Source organism: Penicillium lagena (assembly GCF_028827675.1).
Source record: "Penicillium lagena strain IBT 129212 chromosome Unknown utg000001l_segment0_segment0, whole genome shotgun sequence".
In the NCBI taxonomy this organism is placed as follows: domain Eukaryota; kingdom Fungi; phylum Ascomycota; class Eurotiomycetes; order Eurotiales; family Aspergillaceae; genus Penicillium; species Penicillium lagena.
Genome location: NW_026623222.1, coordinates 6,028,176 through 6,052,236, shown reverse-complemented (window position 1 = coordinate 6,052,236; position 24,061 = coordinate 6,028,176). Strand labels below are relative to the sequence as shown.

At 47.0% G+C, this 24,061-nt stretch overlaps 8 protein-coding genes across 8 annotated transcripts; 6 read left to right on the top strand and 2 right to left on the bottom strand.

Annotated features, from left to right (window-relative positions):
• Positions 1-1,805: 1,805 nt before the first annotated feature.
• N7510_002666 (ankyrin repeat domain-containing protein) lies at positions 1,806-2,885 on the top strand (the record flags this gene model as incomplete). The annotated part of the gene is made up of 1 exon (XM_056974593.1): positions 1,806-2,885. The coding sequence occupies one exon, from the start codon at positions 1,806-1,808 to the stop codon at positions 2,883-2,885; it is 1,080 nt and encodes a 359-aa protein (XP_056839710.1).
• Positions 2,886-10,862: 7,977 nt separating this feature from the next.
• On the bottom strand, positions 10,863-11,372 carry N7510_002665 (uncharacterized protein; the record flags this gene model as incomplete). The annotated part of the gene is made up of 2 exons (XM_056974592.1): positions 10,863-10,871; positions 10,935-11,372. The coding sequence occupies 2 exons, from the start codon at positions 11,370-11,372 to the stop codon at positions 10,863-10,865; spliced, it is 447 nt and encodes a 148-aa protein (XP_056839709.1).
• Positions 11,373-12,859: 1,487 nt separating this feature from the next.
• Positions 12,860-13,234, top strand: N7510_002664 (uncharacterized protein; the record flags this gene model as incomplete). The annotated part of the gene is made up of 2 exons (XM_056974591.1): positions 12,860-12,894; positions 13,036-13,234. 2 exons carry the CDS (start codon positions 12,860-12,862, stop codon positions 13,232-13,234), a joined length of 234 nt encoding a protein of 77 aa, XP_056839708.1.
• Positions 13,235-13,659: 425 nt separating this feature from the next.
• N7510_002663 (uncharacterized protein) lies at positions 13,660-13,839 on the top strand (the record flags this gene model as incomplete). Its single annotated transcript, XM_056974590.1, has 1 exon — positions 13,660-13,839. One exon carries the CDS (start codon positions 13,660-13,662, stop codon positions 13,837-13,839), a length of 180 nt encoding a protein of 59 aa, XP_056839707.1.
• A 2,679-nt stretch (positions 13,840-16,518) lies between these two features.
• N7510_002662 (uncharacterized protein) lies at positions 16,519-16,992 on the bottom strand (the record flags this gene model as incomplete). The annotated part of the gene is made up of 1 exon (XM_056974589.1): positions 16,519-16,992. One exon carries the CDS (start codon positions 16,990-16,992, stop codon positions 16,519-16,521), a length of 474 nt encoding a protein of 157 aa, XP_056839706.1.
• A 2,255-nt stretch (positions 16,993-19,247) lies between these two features.
• Positions 19,248-19,619, top strand: N7510_002661 (uncharacterized protein; the record flags this gene model as incomplete). The annotated part of the gene is made up of 2 exons (XM_056974588.1): positions 19,248-19,342; positions 19,397-19,619. 2 exons carry the CDS (start codon positions 19,248-19,250, stop codon positions 19,617-19,619), a joined length of 318 nt encoding a protein of 105 aa, XP_056839705.1.
• Positions 19,620-21,000: 1,381 nt separating this feature from the next.
• On the top strand, positions 21,001-21,975 carry N7510_002660 (uncharacterized protein; the record flags this gene model as incomplete). Its single annotated transcript, XM_056974587.1, has 1 exon — positions 21,001-21,975. The coding sequence occupies one exon, from the start codon at positions 21,001-21,003 to the stop codon at positions 21,973-21,975; it is 975 nt and encodes a 324-aa protein (XP_056839704.1).
• Positions 21,976-22,019: 44 nt separating this feature from the next.
• N7510_002659 (uncharacterized protein) lies at positions 22,020-23,672 on the top strand (the record flags this gene model as incomplete). Its single annotated transcript, XM_056974586.1, has 1 exon — positions 22,020-23,672. One exon carries the CDS (start codon positions 22,020-22,022, stop codon positions 23,670-23,672), a length of 1,653 nt encoding a protein of 550 aa, XP_056839703.1.
• Positions 23,673-24,061: the final 389 nt, after the last annotated feature.

Below are 24,061 nucleotides of genomic sequence, written 5' to 3'. Positions count from 1 at the left end.
CCGATCGAGTTCTTTCTCGATGTCGTGGAGACTGACCTTCAGCAAGCGTCTCTTCGAGCTAGGCGATCGTAACCTGCTGATCGTAGGCTTTGTTGGTAGCAATTTTTTGTCTAGATTGATCTCCTGTCGTTGAAAATTCCCACAGAATGGTGAAGGTTGTTTGTTTGCCATTGTTTTTGGTGACGTGGATGGAGTCTAATTGTGCAGTGGCATTCGAAGGCGTGGGTTCGAAATTTATTCAAAAAATAGGTTGCTCGCGTAATGAATCCGATTCCCAGGACCCTTAGTTGAGCTGTCGTAATATTTCTTCACCATACTCCAACAGTTGTTGACGCAAGCCCGTCATACTGGTCCTTCGTTTATGACGACTTCAACAGTGTCTTGGAATTCAACGCCCTCACTTATGCCAATATTTTATTGCTTCTCCGTCCCGGCGCCTATAAATATATTGATATGTCCTTCTTTTGTTCTGACTTTCCGAGAAAGATTGTCTAAACCCAAAATGAAAATCTCTCCCAACTCTACAGGTATTGGTCCTGAATTCGATCGCCTAAAAAAGATTAACGAAATATGTCTTAATGACGACCTCTTGAAATTTGTCGGAAAAGCCCATTTGACGCTCGAAACAGGAGGGAAGTTTAAGCGACGAGATCTCTTTAAAAGATCTCTTCTTCATTACGCTGCTATGGGGAACTGTACCGATCTCCTGATTTATCTTCTACAAAGTGAGGCAAATATTGATTCTCGTGACATGCACGGACGGACCCCTCTCTCCTGGGCTGCCGAGCATGGCTCATTGGCCGTTGTGAGAATTTTACTGGAGCATGGAGCGAACATCAACGCCATGGACTATGAGGGCGGCACACCATTGGCATGGCTGATTCACGCGGGTAATCCTGAAACCCAAAGTTTAGCGGCTACTGAAGCTTACTTGAGAAAGAGAGGTGCGACAGAGGATAGGTTGAGGGGTATCAAGCGGGCTTGGATTTGGGTCTTGACGTATTCCAGATTACTCACATATATTCGTCCGAGTATCTAGCTCACCCGACACGGACCACAATTCTTCCGCAAGTTAGAAGCACGATATATAGTAAAAAGAGATAACTTCAGCAACTGCTTTCCAGAATCAAGGAGCTGGCTTCCATTGTCTAAATGAAAGGCTCGCGCCCATGCACAAACTCAAGGCGCTTCGCAATTATTATCATTGTTTCCGATGGAATGCAGGAAAATATAAAGTGGATAGTTCTCCAAATCCCGATCTGTAATAAACCTTGGTATACGGCAGTAAGGGCCTAAGATGAGCTGGCGTTATGTAGCAGGAGCCCTCTGTAAATATGGAATTAGCAGGCTTTCAGCGCGTATAAGTTGAGGACGAAGAAAGCTTCAATATTTCCCGATCTCTGCTGTGTTTGGCCCGGGGGATAGCTTGCGTCCAAGTCCCGCGACAACCCCTTTGGCTCCACTGTTAGTTTCGATTGAGGACACTATGCTTAGTCATCGCTTTGAAAGCCAATCGTCGACCCACTATAGTTTAGCCAGCCTTCTGAAGCCAATCATTGGTTAGTTATACGGAGTAGTTCTTCCATAATTGAGTTGTCTCCGGCTAATTGGACTAGAATTTAGGCTTACGCGGCATGACACCTACATCTCCACTTCGAATCTCCTCCTGCCGGTATTTGAATTCCTTCATGTCGGTGGATTCATCTACCATATTCGTCTCTCGTCTAGTTATATCCAGGTACCTTATCGAAATCATCAGCATCTAGTCGAATATATTTGGCTTTGTTCGTAAATATCATTCCACGATGAAAACCTTCCCTGAAGCCGACGTTATTTGGTGGAATGCAACCGACTACTACATTCAATGTCCATTCTGTGACGAAGTTCATCGCCACGGCCTAAATTGGAAGGCACAGAAGTTGAGATATTCACACTGCGAAAAGATGGAGAGTTATCTGTGTTGCTTCCCCTTGAATGATCAAGGTGAGGTTGCGTACGAAATCGACAAGAGACGAGGACGATATAACAATATTTGTGTTTCGCATGATAGTGTTAGGGAGGAAAACGATGATGTTGATCGTCTGGCGATCCAGTTAGCTCAAAAGGCTACGGTTGCAGCACAAGGAGAAGAAAAATTTGCGAGTATTCACGAAGACTCGAAGGAGGTCGTCACCATCAATCCAGGACACGGAATTGACCCATTTGAACAGAAAAGAATTCTGGAACCGATCAGCGACTGTGCCAACGGGGATGTAAAAGCGGTGCAGAACTACCTGGAGACCTCTAGTGAAGCCAACCTGTTCGTTCGGGGCCGATATTCCGATGGTCGAACAAACCTTATCATCGCAGCAGTTGAGCAGAGCTCGGCGATGATATCGCTTCTCATTAAGCATGGGGCTGAAGTAAATGCTGTTACAAATAGTGCAAGGACTGCGTTAATGGAGGCAGCGCTCTTTGGTTGGGTCGACAATGTGAAGATTCTCCTCAAAAACAATGCAGACAAAAATATTCGAGATAGCGAAAATCGACGGGCCATTGATCTTGCTCGAGACAATTACAAAACCAGACGAGAGAGACACGATCGTACCGGAGGCAATTTCATGACTTCATCTTATCGACGACTAGGTTGTAACGAGGACACATTCCAAAGGGACATTGATCGTCAGGAAATTGTACGCCTCCTCGGGGGGAGAACCGGAAGTCAAAAAATGTTTTTGGGAAGCCTCCCACATTATTTCTGTCGAAGTCCTACTCTTTCAAACCCTCGCGAATGCAAGACTCGCTTGTGTTATACGGGCCGATTGAAGAATATCCAATTAGCCGAAGTTGGAAGACGGTGGCGCGGCTGGAACGAGGCGGGAAATTCCCTTCCGTTGGCGCTATGAGCGGATGGTCACATTGCTCTGTTCAGTCCCTCAGGGTCGATGGCCGACAGTGGACAGATGATGTTTTTTACATCTCAGAAGTCGTGGGTCATCTTTTGCCTTGTGACAGCAAAGATCAGGGTAAAGACGGTCAATACAATGCATGTCACGCAGAAAAGCAGTTGATTGCATACTTCATTGATCGTCATGTCTTCCTCCCACGTGATGGACTCTCGGACTCGGAACTGGAGACAAAGATTGAGTTGAAAGAGGATGAGCTTCAGGAGTTCTTTTCAACGACTAAAACAGGACGCCAGGTGACTTCTCTCAGAAAGAGAAAGAAAGACCTAGAATGTGAGCTATTCGACGGGGACGAAAAGCTCGTCGGTAAACACGATGAAATCAGGGCACTGAAGTTGGAGCTCAAATCTATTGAAACAAGCCTAAACTGGCTAATCGCTAGCTCCAAAGCTGGATCGTTCTTGAAGCTAGAAAGCCAACTGGGGGTTCTAAATCAGCGACTACGCAGACATACTGACCTGATCAATATGGCCAATGCGCCGCCACCAGCTTTATTAAACGAAGCCGTCATATTGATCAGCTCGCCTCCTTGTCAGGATTGCACCGTGTTCAAGGACGTAGTCAATAAGTTCTTTGGATTGTCTATACAATTATTTGCGGCACTTTGAATTTGCTAGAGTTATTATCTTATAGCCTTTTAAATCGATAGACAGATATTTACGGGCTTTTGAAGAACTTACAGAAGCGGTTGTCCTGTTCATACGCGCCTGGGAGGCGATGATTATAAACGAAGAACCATACTCGTGAAAACCATCTGCAGTGCTAAATACCTGGGCTCCATTCAGGTCAATTCCATGTTAATTTTCCATGACTTGGATTATAATCCCGCTGTCAAATACTGAATGAAACGCACGTGGTTGTCGTGGGGTCAAAGGCATGACGTAATGACAGTCTTTAGAAGAGGCAATAGCTTTTGAGACCCACTGGAGAGTGGTGTGAATGGGTGGACCAGAAAGTCTAGCACAAAGTCTAGCACGGGCCTAGACGAGAGGCTAACGGAGAGAAACAGTGTGTTAGCCACTCTTCTACAAAGTACTCATGACAGGCCACGGTTTTTCCTCAGCTAGACTCTCTTGTCAGCGCCTGTGTCAGGCTTCTGGGAAGTGTGACGTCAGAATACGTCCTTGACGTCCCCATGATGAAAGTCCTGTGTCACAGTATTGAGATAAAAGCAGACAACACTTCTGCATTGCAAAAGTCTGTGGTTACTATTCAAGTCTATGTATTCTCCAGCAGTGAAACTTTCAGAATGCCTGCGCATGAGATGACAAAGTCTGATGCCTCCCGGATCCAGTCTTCACAGGTATGCAAGCTTCCTTTGAACTTTTTGTTTCTGGTCCAACTTGGATGATGTCACCATAGGCCAGGAGCGGAGGAAACATGTCATCCAGTGGATTCGCTGCTCGCGCCCAATCTGCCGGTGACCACTCGGCTAGTTCTCACTCCGCGAGCAGCAGTGGTTCAAATCAGAATCTAGGCTCTGCGGGCAGCTACACGAATTCCAATACTCATACTGCATCAACCACCTCGAATACTCTAAGCCAAGGAAAGGAAGGAGCAAAATAAAGGGGAGAGAAAAGAGAAGCCCAATGATTAGCTTGAAATGGGATTCCGGTATAAAAGTTAGGAGGGTCGTCGTCTTCAAAGCGTAGTCATTCCAACTGTACTGTATGCAATTAAGTTGGCCTCGAATACAGCGCGGTTGAGGGTCCAAACGGGGGGCGAGTATAGAGATTTTTCGACCCCATGTGGCTTTCTTCCTCGCGTGAGGACTCGTCGTCGTCTTCGCGTTCTACGGACTGGTGGTAGCGCGCGTCGTGGCCGTCTTCTGGGGTATTCCCTGCCACTTCTACCCTTCGTGCACCTCGCTTCACTGCTAAAATAAGATTATTCGTGTGTTAGCCCCACCTGATCCTCCGTTTGCATGACGGACACGTAGGAAAGGAAGGGTTCTCTCGCACCAGCTTACTAGCGGCACCTGAAACACGAAGTCATAATAGGGTTAGTTAGGTCAAGAATCATTAACGGGGGAACGAAGAATGAGGGCAGGCATCATAAAATACGACGTATTTAATGCGTCGGATATAGTCCAAGGGAAATATGTAGAAGCTTCAATTGATTTTAAGGATTGTCTGTTTTCGATGTAAATTGTTCGTTCGACCTGATTGATATACTATTTCTGCGGAGATGTCTGACTTCATTGGCGCGCTTTGCAACCGACCTATTTAAACATGTTACTATGAAAGACCACATTAATCAAACAATAGTCGCCCTACAACTACTTCGCCAGAATTTGACGTCAGCCCTCCTAGAACTTTCTAGCTGGGGATCCTTGCAGGCCCTGTCTGCGCAGGTACTTCAGTTTACCTCGTGCAAAAAGCCTATTCTTTTTGACGAACCTGGACCACCCTGGTAGGGGCAGAATCGCCATTCCATCTGTTCATTGGGTCTCTTGATAAAGGACTGAATAAAGAACCATCATTCTTCAAAATATTATGGAAATATTCCTTCTCAATAATGTTTCTGAGGACAGAGTTAACATACCTAGCATAAGAGGTTGCTCCAGCCTTTTGCTTATAGTGGTGACGGAACAAGCGTAGCGTTGGGAGTTCCGAGTTAAAGACGGGGTATCGGACAGCAAAATTTGGTCTAGGCGATTAGCCTTATGGTATTAGGCTTAGTTGCAAGCCGTCGAAGTTCCTATCGGCCTCTGCAGTATGGTCCCTAATGATAGGGTCCACTTGATATGTCTTTTTATGGTAAGAGGAGGCGCCATGCTACAGTGATTCTCGAAATCGCCTTGACCAAAAGACACTGAGAATCTCTTTTCGGGCCCCACTGCCAAGGCCCTAGCGCAGATCAATCATTGAGCGGGCTTCGTTAAATTGAGGGACACCGTAAAATGCGCTTTGTATGTTACAGTACCTATCCACGTACACAAGTGTACGAAGCCCCCGTGGAATTCCATTGAAACTGATAGTGGGTCTGCAAATCACGCGGAAAGGGCCGCCTGGCGCCTAGTTCCCGGACGATCTCCTGATACCCCAGTATCACGGCTGTGTCTGTTCATCCGGGAATCGTGCCGATGGGGCTGGGGAATGATTTGGCACTGATAAATAAGATTATTGTTTTGGCGGCGGCTCATATGGCCTGGTGGATGGTTTTGAGGCTGGAGGAGGACGCATATAGTCAGCTTTGGGCGGCGACAATGGAGAAGGGGAGCATTGTTAATGGGGAGTATTATTTGCCTGTTGAGGAGAATGCGCAGAAGGGGTTTGTGGGGAGGGCGACGGATGAGATGTTGGCGGAGAGATTGTGGGATTGGATGCAGGAGGTGTTGAGGGAGTTTTGATTTGGAGAGAGGGGGGGGGAGCTTGTACGATATTGGGATTTATTATCTGTTTATAGGGTTGGGTAATATGAATATGAGACCCTCTGCTTAGATTCGATTGTCTGGGAACATTCTGGTCAAGAGTAACAATTATAAGAAACCAACGTCGGTGTCGACCTCATCATCTAGGTCAACTGCAGACCTGAAAACGAAAAGAGAAGAAAAAAACCAAGAAGCTAAAGGCGACTTCATGTTTCCATTTCAAAAATACTTTTCCTGAAGCTTACCTGTTGCTGAGGTATCCTGACACCTTTACCTCTGTAAGTCACCATCAACCACTGAGAGCCCTAAGACGAGATTCTCTTGTTTCCCCTCTTCACTCCATGTACTCAGCCTCGCTTGTTCCAATGAAAAAAGAGACCTGGCACCGATTGGCCCAACGCAAGCAGGCCCGTGCTCTGCTTGAGATATACAGCCTGGCTTATTGGACACTGGAAGTCTAGACAGGGAGCTTGTAAGGTCCATAGCTTTTTTTTAAAAAAAAGACGAGACAAATACTTCTGGAATTCTTCTAAATCCCATTCACTTCAAACTTTTTCATTCCCAAAAGTAAAAAGCCTCACTCTATCTCTGTGCTAGCTATTGTTAGGATAAGCAGGAATGCAATTTACGAAGAACTAGCTACATTGAAGGCTCTTAGTCAGTTTTGGCCCCAGGGTCGCGCTGATCTTGCATAACACTAAACCTATTACAGTAAGTCCCACGAACGGGGTTCTGTTTCTAAAGCAACATAGACCTGTGGAAGACAAAACCCCATTACAGTAAGTCCCGCGACCCTTAGAACTAGATCCAGAAGAATTGTTTAGTATTACGTCAGAGACGAGTCTTAAATTAACAACAAATTGCAGTTGTAACTGGCTAAGTTTCATTCATGGCCCCCGGATCCATATATCTATCTGATCAGTGGAGACAGACCTCGCCAAAGTCCGCCTAAACAGGGTCTTTGGACAACCCCCTTCACGACGTTACAGTACAGCTGCCCTCACAAATGACCAAGGTGCGAGAGCCAGCGAGGATACTTAAAGCTAGGCTCGTCCTCACCCTTTGTTTCTCTCTGCAACTCCTTCATCAAAGCAACTCAACCCGTCTTTGCACTATCACAGTACATCTTCAAAGCATACAAGTTTCTTTCGTTCGAAAAGTCCATCAAGCCTCAAGATACAATGCGTTTCTCAATCTCCTCTCTCTGTCTCTTTCTTGCAGTTATTGGGTCTGCCACTGCTGCGCCAGCTACCGAAGCTGCCGAGCAGCTTGAGCGTCGTGGCACGTGAGTATAATCCCAGCTCAATGAAAACATTCCTTTGTCATTGGAGATAGTCTTCAACGTTAAGATGCAGACCACACTAACATGGAAAATCAGTGAATGTGGCCAGGATTTCATTGGTGCGGCCACATGCACGAAAAACTGTGCCAATGGACACTGTCACGTTATCGCCTTAGGTCCGCTCCACAAATGTGAATGCTAAACGAAATGGATCGATTCGTTCCACAGCTTCCATTACGGAAGTGTTATGGAGGGTAGGATTGGATCAGAATGACCAAGAGGGATATGGAAGCTAGCGGAAGTAACAATGGTCAGTGGTGATCACCAGAGCAGTTCGCTCAGCAAGGTGATCAAGAGTGTGAGCAGGGCGAGTGTCACTCACCCTGCTCACCTGATATTAGGTGTTTATACGAGCTTGACCAGCATGTAGATAGGAGCCTTGTGCTCGACTCAGAATATAGCAACCACATTCGTTTTACAGTCTACCATGAATCATTCATCATACACATTCCTGCCATGGCAACAGCTATTCCTCGATCTGATGCGAGAGGCACGTACCAGTAAGAACAGCTGAAATCAAGCAACAGCTAGGGAGGGGAGTGGTGTTCGATTTTTCTGGTTATCATAGGCCAAGGACGCGTGAAGCTTGCCGTTATCATCTACTTTCGCTGAAAAGAGCCATCAGAGAAGGAGCAAAACCTAGTGGCTCCCACGAGGCCTAAACAGTAGAGCTAAGATTGTGTCGACGTAAAGGACTTAGTGACGGTTGGAGGAAGTCGTTCAGCTAGATATGCAGCTTGTGGATATTTAGAGGATGAAGCTTGGAAAGAGCCATATCCTAGGAGTGATGACTAGCAAAGGGGATATATGCCAGGTATCCTAAGAAGAAAGCCGGGGATACCTAGGGGCGGCAGATCATCAATAAACCAGACCTAGGCGGTTCTCTGTGACTGTCAAAGATCCACTCTGGGTTCCATAGAAGTCGACGGGATTCTCATGAGACCGGTGTATTATTACTTTGCTAGAGACCGTATCATACCACGTGCATTATACAGCCTTCCTCAACTAAGTGTGGCCAGGTCAATGACGGGTGTGCGCTAAGGTATTGGCGGTGGGGCCGGAAGAGAATGAGTGATTGAGCACTGGTCAAGGCGATTTCGAGAACCCCTGTAGCTTAGACCGCACGCTGTACACTCATGACCTCTCCTACAGCCTTCCCAGAGACATCCTGTGGTGTTTAACTTATCGCACACCTCAGTTTCATTATGTATTAGAAGACCTAGTAGACATTGTTTAGCGAGGTCGGGCTGAAGGGTTTGCCGGCGACTTCGCAGGTAGGGTAATATTGTGACGGAGATATTTTTCGCGAAACGGGACTGTGACGAGGTTATTGATTGCTAGTATGACATTCAAAATTGTTCCAGGAGATTTTTGCTCTACGCAAACTGCAGGTATATGATCCCACCCATCCTTTGTTTTTGCCAGGAATGCAAGAACTTCGGTTAGCCCACGCTCTTTGAAAAACGGCAACACATATTGTTCTTCTTCGACTGATGACGAATTAATTGCATTTCGAACGACTGGAGCAGGAACTTGATAAAAGAAGGAGCTGAGAGCTATATGCTCAGCATACACTGTGGAGGGGGCTTGGCTTGTCTCCGCCATGAAACTCGACGATCGAAGAACAATGCCTGGGCCAAGGCGGAGCGCTTTATAGGGTGAGATGAAAACTCTGAATTTTTAAGCTCACAGGAGGCACCCGCAGGTTTCCAAATACATGGAGCTTGCTTTCATGTACATACTTCCACGCACGATAAAATAGGATCCTCTTTGGCATAGGTTAGGGGGGCGCAATTAGGCCCGCCTAGATCCTGCAGCATATGTATCCTGGAGGCGTTGGTGAGGGGTCACATGAGATGCAAACTACCACACCGTCCCTCCCTTTACTTTTGGTTGCCAGTCGGTCTCATGGGTCCCATTTCTTGCATCGACTGCTCTTCATGATTATCCGTCCCTTTCCATATTCGTCTTCAATGTAAGAAATTCAGTAATTCCGTCCAACAGTTGAGATTTTATAGTGAATTGGATATGTTATCACCGCGCCCTTCAGTATTGTGATCGATGGCTAGGTCCAGCGGCTTGTCCAATCGCATGTATCAACCTTGAAGCAACTATTTGATCCGTTTCCTTGACGGTATGGGCACCAACTTGTACCAATTTGGTTGGCATATTGTGCGTTGTGAATGCATGTCTCTATGCAAGTTGCGTAGAGGAGCGTTAGACAGAATGCTCCATTATTCATTACGCACTTGCTAAAATCAAAATAAAAATACAACTCGTTCACAAAACACGTAAGCGTTTCGAACCCAATGATTCTGCCTGACACAACCGTCTCTTCGCTGGTCGTGATCGATTTAATGTCGGCCGTCAATCCAATGTACAGCGGTGAAAGTCGATAATCAAAGCCCGCCCGAGCTCATCATTCCAAAGAATATTGTCATACCGGAGATCTTCGTGATGAATTCCCAAAACGCTAATTTCTTTCCTTGACCTTCGAATCTCAGAAGAGAATGTTTTAGTCACTGCTTTCCCAAATCAAGGAGCTGGTTTCCATTGTCGAATAAAAGGTTCGCGCTCATGCACGCTCCAGGCACTTTGCAATTATTTCTCATTGTTTCGATAGAATGCAGGGGAATAGAGCGGATAGTGGCCCCAGGAGCAGTGTAAAATCCCTCAAACCCCTTGAATATTCTAGAAGCCATTAAAATGTTTCCTAGAGTACCAACTACGGCTCTTGGGAGCCGACAACCACACCCTAGGAACGCCGTCGTGGACTCCGGGAACCCTGTATCCCCCAGGAACTACAGAGCGAACCCTGGAATTTGTAAAATGGATCCTGGTGTCTAGTTATCGCCGCAAGCTCCGAGGCCTTCGCTGGATTGGTCCTGGGATCCCCAAGGCTAGCTCTGGGACCGCCTTGAAGACTCCGGCAACAGGTTTCTCCTTCCTGGCAGTCTGCCTTAGAATCTTTAGAATGAAGAAGCTATGTGTAGTTTCCCAGGAATAATTTAGTTGTGACTTGCAGGGCATCATTGAAGCCGCAGTTAACAGAAGGAATTTCTTTCAAAATTGAATGAGCCCACATGGTGACATCTGTGATACGCCTTGAATTGAGAGGAAGAAGAACTCGACAAGATGGCCCTGAGAGAAGAAGGGCACGTCAAACAGCGATTACTGGTAACCCGTCACTGCCATTTGTCGGTCAAGCCAACTGTAAAGTGAGCAGTGCAAAGTTCGTGGGCAAATGTTTTATGTGAGATCTTAAGCTATTTACATTCAAACTGGGTTCTCCTCCCAAGAATACCACAGAACAAGATACTGGACCACCTGATGCCCATCTCGGTTCACTGATCGTTGAATGACGGTTTTTATGGGAATTTTCTCTCCCGGCTATCATGAATCCTTCCGTCAGCAATCGTAAAGTAATGGAAAGAGAACCGCTTACCTCATTGACACTAGTTTTATCCCATCCTTCCTGACAAAAATAATATGAATCGAAAGGTTCCGAGGAATTGTGAGAAACGTATGACAATTTATCTGTATCAGACACGACAAAGTCGCGATCTTCACTTGTTTCTGATGGGATCATTGAAGACCCAACGGACGGATTGGAGTGAGTGTCCTCGGATTCCCATGTAAGTAATCGGTTCTCTTCTCCAATTAATGAATTATGGCGGAAGTTTTGTTCGAGTTCAGGCTCCATTGCTACCATTACCAAAAAGTATGTGGGATATGGACTTTTGGCTCCCGGACCCCAGGCAGTGACCTTTATACCGGATGCTTATTAAGGATATAACCGACAGGGCACGGCATTTAAGGCTCTACAAGGGTTATTAATCGACTTGAAAACGTTCAAGTTAGTGTTGAATTGCCTTCAGAAACTCTTTGCGATGTTTAATAGTAACCAGCCAGCAACAAGAAGGTCCTGCCGTATTTGTTGAATGAGCTTACCGGTTGAATGAGCTTACTTGTTGTCTAGCCTCACGGAGTTTCCGCCCCGCGTGTTCGTGTGCAAACTGTTGAAGTTTCCGACCATAGAAATTGAGTTTAGGCGATGTGCAAAAAGAGCGCTATTCCACTCCGATGCACGGCGGTCATTGTTGAAGTGTGCCACTGAGGATCCCCTTTTTCTTGCCTTCATTCACCGTAGCAACAACAGTTGATGATTCAAATATGCGGAACTGTAAACACTATGCAATACTGTATATAGTATGATAAACTATCTGAGGAGTAAAAGGTTGATGACATATTTTTAATTTTTTTTTAATCTTATATTTTTCAGTTTCTCTTCCCTGCCTTTCTTCTGGAACCCAGAGATGGGCCAGGATGAATCGTACCACGTGCTGAGCCAGTGATCAAAATCCAACTTCTTTATCCAAACTCCTGTGCAGATAGAACTGCAAGTTTGATCTCGTTTGTAGGACAAACTCGGTTGAAAGAGACCAATACAACAGTTTGATTGTATTGTATTCCTGACCGGAGTGTGGACATATAATCCACATAGCCAGCTAGTGCTTGCTGGCACATCCTCTCCGTCTCTTCTATATCGCTACAGTATGATCACGATAGAGAATCAGTTTCCATCCAGCGTGGCATTGGTGAGGCCATGATACATCACCTTACAACTGAACACCTAACATTCGTGGCACTTGCAGAAATCTAGAGGCACCAGGCAATGTCTTAGCATGACAGGCCAATGAAGGAGCTTGCGAGTCGTGCTTGCAGTTCGGGGAGGTGTGTGTGGGAACTTGGTGTATGCTTGTGATAAGCGACTAACTACACGCCCCTAGTAGTAGTCGGGGGGGGGCGGGTATGAGGCTTTGCCGGGGTAGGGGACGCTTGGACTTACATACATATGGGCTACTGCGCCTTGTTTATCATGAGCTAACCCGCACGAAATTTCAGCCCCCTTCCCGTGTTATCAGGCGCGTAATTTAGCTGTAATTCTACCAAAGCCTCGCGGGCTTTTAAAAGCTTTCCTAGACACCTTCATATGCAAGAAGAGATTCTAAACCATATCGCTCAACCTCTGTTGATAGGGCCGAAAGTACTACCGCACGCGCTTACGACCCACTCGCCCGCAGATCAATAGAACCGAACACCCTTTGGGACCATATTCAGTGGTCGATGAGGCTCCGAAGGTGCTAATGCATGCAACTGCGCCGCGCTAGTCCGGTTCAGCGCGGCTCTCAACCAAAGATGATGCCTTCTAGTCCGACACTACCGACCCCTCAGTGAGTAGAGAGGGCTTGAGCGTGAATCACGCGGCCCTACTCCCATTACGTGTCAAACTATTAACCCTTAGTACCATGACCCCCAAGGTCTCCTCGCATTAGCGCGCTCTCGCTACCGTAGAACCTCTAGCTGCACTACAGGGGCCAAGCGTCTGATCACCAATCGATTATCCCAATGTTTTACAGTATGAATTTCAATCCCGAGAGTCCGGAATTACGAGCAGTTTTTGGTATGAGTTCTCCCGCCTTGCGCTCTGATGCCGACTCGCACATTTTTCCCTCTATCGTTACTGAATTTGGTACAGAATATATTGAGGATCTTGACGACAACGGCGACTGACTTTTGGGGGGCCGCGAAACGCGGTGATCTGTTTTTGACAAAGCTCCTTCTCGCCTAGTCAGGGCTAGGGACCAATTGCCCGAACTTCCACGGAGTGACTCCCTGGTCCAGGCAGCGACATGGGGCTGCACGGCTAGTTTTCATTTACTTCTGCAAAATTATAGCATTGACATGAATTTAAAGGATAACATCGGAGACACCCCCTTGGCCCACGCCGCCGAAGAAGGCAACACAATCGCAGCTAAGACTTTACTCCAGCGAGACGACATCCAAGCCAATTCACGAACTAACTTCGAAGAGACGCCCTGGCGTTAGCAGCCGAGCGAGGACACGTTGATGTGATCGAACTGCTACTGAGGCATCCGGATGTTGAGATCAACTCAACTGACTGTGAGGGGGGTACAACCCTTTTGCGAGCCCCAGCGATGCTGCATGAGGATATCGTCCGCATTCTCGCAAATCACGCAGAGGTAAATGTGAATTCACAGGACCATGATGGTAGTACACCGCTGGCGTGGGCTGCAAGACGAGGTCACTGCGCGGTCGTCGAAGTGCTGATGCGGCATAGTGAGATCGACACCGAGTCGTCGGACAAGTATGGGTGAACATCTGTCATGCTAGCACGAGACGAAGGGCATGGGGATATGTTAAAGCCATTTGCGAGTCAATACCAGAACGCTAAAGAAAATGTGTTCTTGAAGCTGAAATTCGTCCAGCTCGCGTGCCGATTCATTGAGTCACTTAACTATAATATCAAAGGAAGACGTCGAACACCACCCTCTCTCTATCAGTCCCTTCTCATCTCAGCAGCCCTTCCTCGGGCCCGTCTTCGGCTCATGGCCAACTCAAACTTTCAGAATGCAGCCCATTCGAGTAATATCTTCTTTCCAAAGTGATTCTCTTCTTTCCAAACAGACAAGGAAGTCGAAGAACCCATTTTCTTGGTACTTGACTTTGTGGTCGTCGCTCAATGATTTTCATTCGAGTATGGGGGCATGGACTTGAGAAACCGTGCATTGTTGCACATGGAGGATGAAGACATATTCCATCATCAATAGCACCCAATAGACAATGGACTGTGTCAAAGCCGCTTGGGAGATCGACCTCGCGTTTTCTGCTGTAGCAATGATTGTACACGGCAAAGATGCGGCCATTGTCCTTGCGTAAGTAGCTGGCCAAGTCGCGCGCCAGACAACGGCCCTGCTTGCACAACCGATATCGAAAAGGGTTCACGCATTGTGAGCAATCTTCAGCATGATCTTGATAGGCACTTGCCACGTAATACTCATCCCCGTAGAGACGACGAGATCTCTTGAGGGAACTTAAAGGGTGTGGCATTTCACTCAAAATTGACATAGTGATGATGCAGAGAAATATCGAGAAATGAGGCTTATGCGTGAGACTCAGTTGAACTCCAACGGGTTTGGCAGATGCTACAATTTATCTACAGACCTTTGAAATCAATCAGCCATGAGGCTATACCAGCATACCATTATATTGCAACACAACGTATCGTGATGAGCCTTGAGCCTCACGTCGTTTCAGAAAGGACATGTGTTGGTGGGTTGGTATTGGGTGTCAGTAATCGTGAATGTGCAAACCTGGCGCTAGATGCTGCAGGTCATGGAATACGTGTTTTAAAATCGGGTACAAGGCGAATAGAGGCGGGGCGCATCGTTGGCACCATAGAGGGACTGCGAAAGCGCGCGTCATTATCCCTGATGCTTGTTCCTACAGAGATAATGAGATGTGTCTTGGTCCAAATCCCGGTCTGGATGCCCATTGCACCGTTACTGCAAGCTTACGGGTGAGCGTGTCGACATTGAAAAGGACTCATAGAATCAGTAAGAAACGTTTACAAAATTTTTGGATCCTACTTCTGTCTTCTTTCAGGTCCGGGATTTCAAAAGGGATAAGCCACATAAAAATGGACAAGAAGACGCGAGCTAGGCTACCGATTACTACTCTTGTAATCCTTCCACTCAGACGCCGGCGTTTAGCTTGATATCAGCAGCGGGTATTTTTGAGGTGGGGTTGATGAACATAGCGTCGTCCCACAACCAGAGCCACTGCATCTCGACTTTCGCTCTCACTCTATGATGCTTCCCAGAGTGAATTTATCATCGTACAAAAAGGCGAGCTTGCGGTCACAAATAGTGCTTAGTGATCAATCAGACTTCAACAAAAAATTAAAGCACCCTCGCCGATACCCAATCCGCTGGAAAGTGGGTTAGGTTATTCTTTGATCAATTTTAACAGCTCGTGCTATTTGCAGAGTCCGCAAGCGAGTTTGCCCATGATACCGGAGATCGAGAATATAAAAAAGCAATTACCCGATGGCAAAACTAAACTCGATTCGTTCGAGAATGCGATGCAAATAATATCTTGCATTCTTCCGCACATACCACTACGCCGAGTTTGATCGGGAGAGAAGAATAAGGGGCGCAAAGTGGAAGCAGGTTTCCAAAGGAGACAGAATTTCGAAAATCTCAGTTCATGGTCAATCGAAACACAGGACTAATGATGAACATTGCTTAAGAAGATTGCGGGTGGTGCGGCCATTGCATGGATCACCTTGATACTTGAGAAGATCAACTGTTTCTGCTTCATAAACTATTAAAATATCTCTTTAATTATTTAGATAACCGCGGTAATCTTCCGCCTAGTAGCGATATTATAACTCAAGTAAGCCCTTTAGTGTTATCTCCCCTGGTCCTGACTACGGCTGCGGCGTGCGTCAGACATGCCTTTTAGATTCAATAATAGTTGAGCAGAATGGGTACGAGCACCACTCAAAGCAGCCAATAGATTTGTGGCGGAGGCGGGGAGCTTCGGGTCTTCAATGCAGAAGCAGATCTAAAGAGAGAACTCTTTCCATTGCTCATATATCAGTCGCTTTTGAGTTCTATTTCATATAGAAACAAGTTAGCTGAATTGCATGGTTCATGCTATGGTGATTGCCCTGCAATCAACTCTAGAAGCTCCTCCTCTTGCCACTCCTCACGAGAATAATCTATCTCAAGCCAATATCAGTTCTGCATATGGAAATGGATTATTGTACAGGTATTTGAACTTACCGCAGGTAATGATATCACAATATGCGCCAGCCTCGTTGGAGGTGCACATGTCACCCGTGCAGACGGCGGAGTGCAAGAAGCACCAATCGAAACAACCCTCAATGAAGCACCATTTAGTGATCAATTTCGTACACGATGGGCTAAAATCCTCCCGTGAGCATTTATACTGCCGAAGTAGATAAAATAATCACAAAAAAAAAAAAAAACCTACCACGGCTGCCCCTTTGCATAAGCTTCAACATCATCCACGGCTTCATGGGTTCTTTCTCGCCGCTCTTGTTGATCAGCTATCATCTGATCTTTGAGGTCTCGTGTCCTTAGTCCTAAGGAGGAAAATCGCTCGGTGTGGCCATGAGACACGTCTGGATCTCTCTTTGGGGTCGTTTTAGGGTCAAGGTGCATGGCTGGCCTTATGCACCTATCCCTGGTAGTATCGTTACTTTCGTGGAGGAACTCAGCCCTGCTGAACTCCGCGTACATTGTCGTAATTTTGGCTTCAATAGCGCTCAGTCTGTTGTGGAGTTCCAGATTATCAGCCATTAGGGTGTTCACCACCCTCTGTAGGGTCAGGGCTGTCTCCGTGCTGCCGATTGCATCTGTCTCCCCGTGGTTGAACGCGCTGTCTTTCGCCGTCAGGTTGAGATCCACCACCGCTTTCTTGATCTCACTGAAGTCGTCCATCTTGCTGGAATGGAGTATCGTGAAGTTGTGCCTCCTCGCAAAGGTGTCTGAATAAATATTGATTGTGTTGGCAAGATTATACACAAGTAATCTGAAAGAGATCCCAAACAGCCGCTCTATAGTAAGAACAAGACTATCACCCCCTCGAATCGCCAGGAGGCTGGAATTGCATGACTTGAGGGCGGGCAAGCTTTTTTGGCGAAAACGTAACCCTGCAAAGAGAATTGATCTCCACTGCAAGGGGTAGCGCCCCTTCCTAGGGGGCAAAAGCATCAAATCAGTGGCATAGGTCTCAGTTCAGTTACTCACCGCCATATCTATATTTTTGAGATGTATTTGCTGCAAGACGAACAGCTCGACACTCTACAGTTTCTTGCACTGCAGTAGATTACATATACTGTAAGCAGGAGTGGTGCTTGGTGGCGGGCTGGAGGAAATATGAAAGAATAGGCATATTCTGGTCGCATAGGGATTTTGTGATCGTCGTACGGAGGACCCCGGTTAAAGGACCTATCGATACGATAGATGATTGGAATTACCCTCAGGTATTATATATACCGTGTTTTAAGCGACATAGTAATGTGGTTCAAATAGCTAGAGGGGGTGGTCGACAGTTGCGCAAGCTGTATCTGGGACAGGATTGTGATTGACTACCTAGATATCATGCTACAGAGGATTTTTGCGTGGCTATGTAATCACAGTATGTCAAAAATTAACTACAATCCGAATTTGGCGCAGCTAGAATGGACCCCTGGCAACAACGTAAACTTCTGGTTTGTTGATATCCGCCGTTAAGTTAGCCACTGGTGCTTCATCCCATAGGTATGAAATTATTTATCGACACCCTTCTAGACAAACGGCCAACACACTCCCATCGACCTGGGCGAAGTCCTGTGATTGGACGAGACTGGTCAGGCTTTTGGGAGCAACTGGTCGGGGGAGATAGCCTGGTATAGGGCCTGAGAGTGTGCATGGCATTCGAAGCGGTAGGAGTCTCGTGATGCATCCCGCACAGGGGCATGCTGAAAGGGTGCATATTGTATTCTGTGATCGGTTTATGCAATTCAATTAAATGGCTGGTAGGGGAAGACCGCAATGTTTTTTTGTTTGTATAGTCAACAGGTCACCAGGGAATGGTATCTCAGCGATCGTCTGGTTGTAGGAAACGTCATTATTCGTCTCTACACGCTGTCCAAATTATCATTTCACAACACCATGACGAGATTCCAAATACAGGCTACCGGATAGGGTAGGGTGGATGGAAGATGGCGGCACCCTTGAATGCAGGCAAGCAAAGGGTTAGGGAGGATAAGTCCCCGCACGTAAATATTGATCCCACGACGATAATAACCGTCAAAGACTATGCGCCTTTCCACCCTTAAGACCACGTGGAATCTGCGACGGGCGGATTCACAGGACGACTGAAACACGAGAATGGGAGCAATGCGAAAATCTACATACACTGAAATCGACGGCCCGATTTCCGATGCCAATTATAATGTGCGTTGTCCTTGTCCTCTTCTGAGGCCGATGATACCCAAATCAGATCGAGGTCTGCATCAGGCGACACCACAGAAGCCCAGTCGTCTACTGTATTCACCTGAACGATGATCGATCTGGTGTGCAGAATGGCAGTCCAACCCATGGCAGGGAGGAAGATGCTCTACAAGATTGGAGCGTGGCCACTGGACAAGATAGAGACCTTGAAGTCCAGCAGCCTGATCTCCCCGGAGAATGCAACATGGTCGCCGTTGAATGTGCCGCAGAATGGGTGCCCCTACCACCAGCATTCGAGTTTTTTTTTCTTATTTTTTTTTTTAACCGCAGGGCGATATCAAGTAGTGGCGGGTCGCACATAACCAACTCAACGGACGGCTTCAACGGGGACCATCCCATTCCGCCTCACCAAAGTCGTGTGAACATACCTCACCGCGTTGAATTGAGCAGATGTGGTGAAGGCCGTGAAGCCATGTTAATAGAAAGTGTACACTTACTTTGAGGGGAACCATGACTACTGACATTTAAATGGGCTCAAATATTCCTCCCTTTCTTCCTATACAATACCCAAAATATCAAATCAATCATCTTCCATGATATCGCAGCTCGGTTCTAGTCTCGATCATACAAAGAGGCGAAGGGTTAGAACACAGAAAACTTTACCGAATACCTGGAGTTTTGAAGAAAACAAAAAGATCGTGCGTCTTCGAAATAGGGCATATTCGTGGATCGAGATCTGCAGAATGCTCCCAGGGAGAATGCAGACTGCTGGCCGTCTCCGCTATAGGACCCTGGAACAGCCGCGCCACTGGACCGAGGAGAACAAGGACTGCCTCGCGCAGGAGTATGCAAGGTGAGACTCAGATAAGACTCCCTGTTCTATTCCAAAATCTCATCCTTTGAACAGATTGAAGGAGTATATGTTGTCAAAAATCGGCGAGAGAATGGCCATACCGTGGCGCGCAGCGGAGGATTTGCATTGGCAGCTGGGCGAACAAGAATTGATCCGCCGAGCGGCAAGTTGCTTTCGGACGATCGGCCAAGAACCCCGCAATCGTGACACGGACGTTTCTCCCTCTGAACCTCTTCCAGGCTTTCTAAGAGAAAATGAGAGAATCCTGGAGAGGTAACAAGAATGCATCACCTTGCCTTCCATCGCATCCCTCTTTCCAGACCTCCCCGGTCCTCTATTTGACAAAGCACTCCCAGATGTTCAGAAAGCCATCTACTCGATTTGATCGGAGCTTCGCACAATCCCACGAAAGACATCACATTCTCCATGTCGCCAGCAACGGGTGGCTGTGACAGTCGAGGGCTTTGAACCGAAGAGGTCCATGAAAGTGACCCCAACGCCAAAATCCCAACGACGCAAATTCCTGTCTGCAACTTCATTGAAGGTCCGAGTCACGACAGGCCCCTGGAAAGTCCACCCCTTGATACTTCAGCTGGCATAATACGTGGATTTCTGAATGAAATGGATGAAATGAATGAAGGAGCTCCACATCAAAACGTCACGAGTGACAGTTCTTGTGGCACACATTCCACCGCGCAGACTTCCGCATGCTCTCCGAGTTCAGATGTCGGTCCTGCCTACCCTACTTCTAATTCCAATCCTCCAGGAACGCCGGTGGCGATGAGTAGGGAATTGGCGATCCCGGCAGAAGTGGCACTAGAGGGATGCTGCTCCAGAGTCCAAACCGCCAGCAATTACCCGAATGAATATAGGACAGAGAACGACAAATACAAAGTTCGCTTTCCTGCCCTCCTATCCTATCCGCTCTTTCGTCAGAAGATGGTGCAGATGATGCAGATTATAGTCTACCACTTCCACAAATGCCAACTGAAGAGACTACGCAGGCATTGGCCGCACGATCAGGGAGTATTCGGAAAAAGCCAAAGATGTCAGCTGGATTTGAGATTGATAAGTTGTAATGTTAAATATTGGTATACAGAACTATATATATGATCCAGACAGAAGAGTGTAATCTATGTAATTAGAAGAGTTCGACAAATTATCATAGAATCAATGTACAATATTCACATGCTCAATACTTGAAACTTACTCGCAAAACTACACAATTCATGTAGTCAACGGAAGGTCACAGGTCTTGGCTTGTTTACAACATTTATCATCCGCTAGCATCCGGAAATATCCGCGGATGTCGTGTTGATCCTACTTCAACATCCGCATCCGCAAATTGCAGATTTGCAGGTCCTGCTCTTCATACCACATCCGCAAGTCGTGGAGCGGATGACACGACATCCGCGGATCTTGCGGATGCTGCCGCAGTCTATGCGGGGTATCTTTTTCCGATAACGGGGTCTGGGAAGATACGCTCACCAGACATTCTCTATCTTGCTCGTGATCAATTAAAATCATTTCCTTGCAAATATATATATATATTGATGTTCTCGCCGAACTCCGGACTATACCACTATGCTTTAGCTTTCTGATATTTGAACCTTCCGCCACCTGACCCTCCGAAAAGCATTGCCTTCATTCTCTGACAAATGTTGATATCAAGCCGAGCCTTATGCCATGCACTTCTGGCAGGCTTTGCGATAGCCAATCTATCCTCAGCCGCTGACGTTAGGGATGTTGACGCCAGCTCCCCAGCTTCCACCCCCCGAATTGGCCAACTCGAAATGGGCAGTGCTGCAGCAGGTCACGCGCCCAATGGTGACACACTGAATGTCACTAGTGAATCTTTGGTGCTTAACAAGAAACCATGGCTTCCTGTTATGGGCGAATTTCATTACTCTCGCTATCCTGCTGACCAATGGCTACCTGAGTTGCGGAAGATGAAGGGAGCAGGAGTCAACATTGTCTCAACTTATGTCATCTGGATCCATCATGAGGAGATCCAGGGCCAGATCGACTGGTCCGGCAGTTGCAATATCACCCGGTTTGTTGAAGCTGCCGCTGAGGTTGGCATTTTTGTCGTCGCCCGCGTCGGTCCATATGTTCATTCCGAAGTTCGCAACGGTGGCCTCCCCGACTGGGTCATCCACAAAAGTGCCGTCATTCGCAGCAACGACCCAATTTACATGTCCTTTGTGACATCATTTTGGACAGAGCTCGCAGAACAGATTAAAGGTCTTGTTTTCAAGAACGGTGGCCCGATCATTGGAGTGCAGCTCGAAAACGAGTATTCATTGAATGGAAGTGGTCAGGGTGCGGCACATATAACAACGTTGAAGTCTCTCACCATTTCCCTCGGCCTTGACGTGCCTTTGTATACATGCACCGGCTGGCAGGGCGCGCATTACCCCCCATACCAGGTTGTACCAGTCTTTGGGGGCTATCAAGACCTGCCTTGGGACACTCTCCTGGCTGACGAACCGCCAAGTGAAACCTACTCATTCCGTTACTTCAGTAAGTGTGTTTGCAATAACCTCTCAAATTGTTTTCGAATATATTCAAAAGAAATGCATAGCGGCAATGGTGGAAATGAGGGGCATATCTCCTATGCGAAACCTATGTGACATTGCTATTTGGGACCTACGTATTCCATTAGTGAGGGTTCAAAATGCTAACAGTTTTTCCAGGCCGGGAAGCTGGCTCTTACGGCTACCCCCCTAGCAATAATTACCCTAATACTCAGTGGGAGCTGATTGACTATCCGTTTCTTACGGCCGAATATGGCGGCGGTGCTGGAGTAATGTACCGCCGCCGCGTGGTTCTGAGTCTGCCCGACGATGTTGCTGCCACAATTCCCGTCCAACTCGGCTCAGGCGTCAACCTTTACGGATATTACATGTTCCATGGAACTACAAATCCAAGGGGAAAGACGGAAACTCTTCAGGAGTCGACCGCTACTGGTGGCTATAACGACCTCCCAATCTTTGAATATGATTACGAGGCACCTATTGGGCAGTATGGTGAGCAACGCGTGACACTGAATCGCATTAAGCTATATCATTACTGGCTGAATGGCTTTGGTGACCAACTCGCCGGGATGAGCATGCGCCAACCGGAGGTTACCGCAGAAAACTCCACCGATCTCTCTAGTCTGCGCTGGTCGGTTCGTTCCAACGGGGAAAGTGGCTACCTTTTCTTGAACAATTATGTCCGGCAATACTCGATGAAAACACATACTGATATTCAATTCGCCGTTAAATTCACCTCCGGCACCGTTACATTCCCCAGCGAGCCTATTACCATACCAGATGGGGCATATTTCGTTTGGCCGCTCAATCTTTCCCTCGGGAGAGCTAGCCTGATTTCAGCAACTGCGCAACTGATGACTTCGCTGAATATATCAGGACGGACAATCTATATCTTTGTTGCTACTGACGACATTCCCGTTGAATTTGCCTTCGATTCTACTACCGTGTCTAAAGTAAAAGCTGTTGCAGGCATTACTAACAATGAGGAGAGTGATCGAATATTGGTCAAGTCGATCATCCCTGATCTCGATCTTGCTATCTATTTGACTGACAAGGGCGGCGACGAAATCGGTATAATTGTACTGAACCAGACAACGGCGGACAACCTCTGGGAACTTGTCCTCGGTGGACAGAAAACTCTCATTCTTACCGAACAGGCGCTCAGCCCAAGTTCAGACGGTTTTCAACTCACCAACCCTGGCTCTCCCGACTTCAGCTTCGCCACATTCCCGGCTATAGACTGCTCTGTCACAACTAGAGAAATTACCGGGGCTACTGAATTACTCTTGAAAGGAACTCCTAAGGGTCTCTTCACTGTCTTTGAAAGCAGAACGAAATCCAAGAATATACTAGTCACTACCCAACCATTCCAGGCTCCTGGTATTGCCCCTCCAATCCTGAAGGGTGGGCAAGCTGGTGGCGCCCTCGAGCCCAATCAAACTGCGATTGTGGCCGCTCAAGGCCTCTGGACGATCAGTATCCCCTGGTCTCAGGTGGCTGATGTTGACGATGCGTGGCTTATGATCGATTATGAAGGGGATCTGGCTCGCTTGTATGCTGGAAATCTTCTTCTTGACGATAACTTCTACGATGGGACGACCTGGGTCGTTGGTCTCAAGCGATTTGCTAGTACTACCGCAAGTGACGACCTCACCATTGCCATAATGCCGCTCCGTAGCGATGCACCGATCTATCTTCAGGCAATGCCACAGTACGACTCGAACGGACAAGCTTGCTCGATAATCAACGTTAATATTAGCACTGTCTATCATCTAAATGTCAAAACAGAATAGCTACATTGTGTCACTGGGCACCCTCACAAGCATTAAAGAAAGGCTGAAGGGGCGCTATAGACTATCTCCGATTCTTAGTTGCGGTGAAGGGCATTACTTCATGAGTACAGGTCTCTACGCGAGAGCCACATTCAACATGCATTCAGCTCATGTCCTATGAGGAAATTGTAACCGTCTCTGCATGTAGGTTTAGTCGAGAAAAATTCGGTGGTGAAGCCTGCTCGAGTCTATTTTGTTTCGGTCTGGTTAAATAGCCTATGGAACTTGTGCATTACAACCCCCAAGATTGAGTCTTGTTCTGAATTTGACCCTATTGTTCCGTACGTTTCTAAACTCTTTCACTCTGTTTATTCGATTCATGGTACGAAATGGAGGGAGAATCATGGATA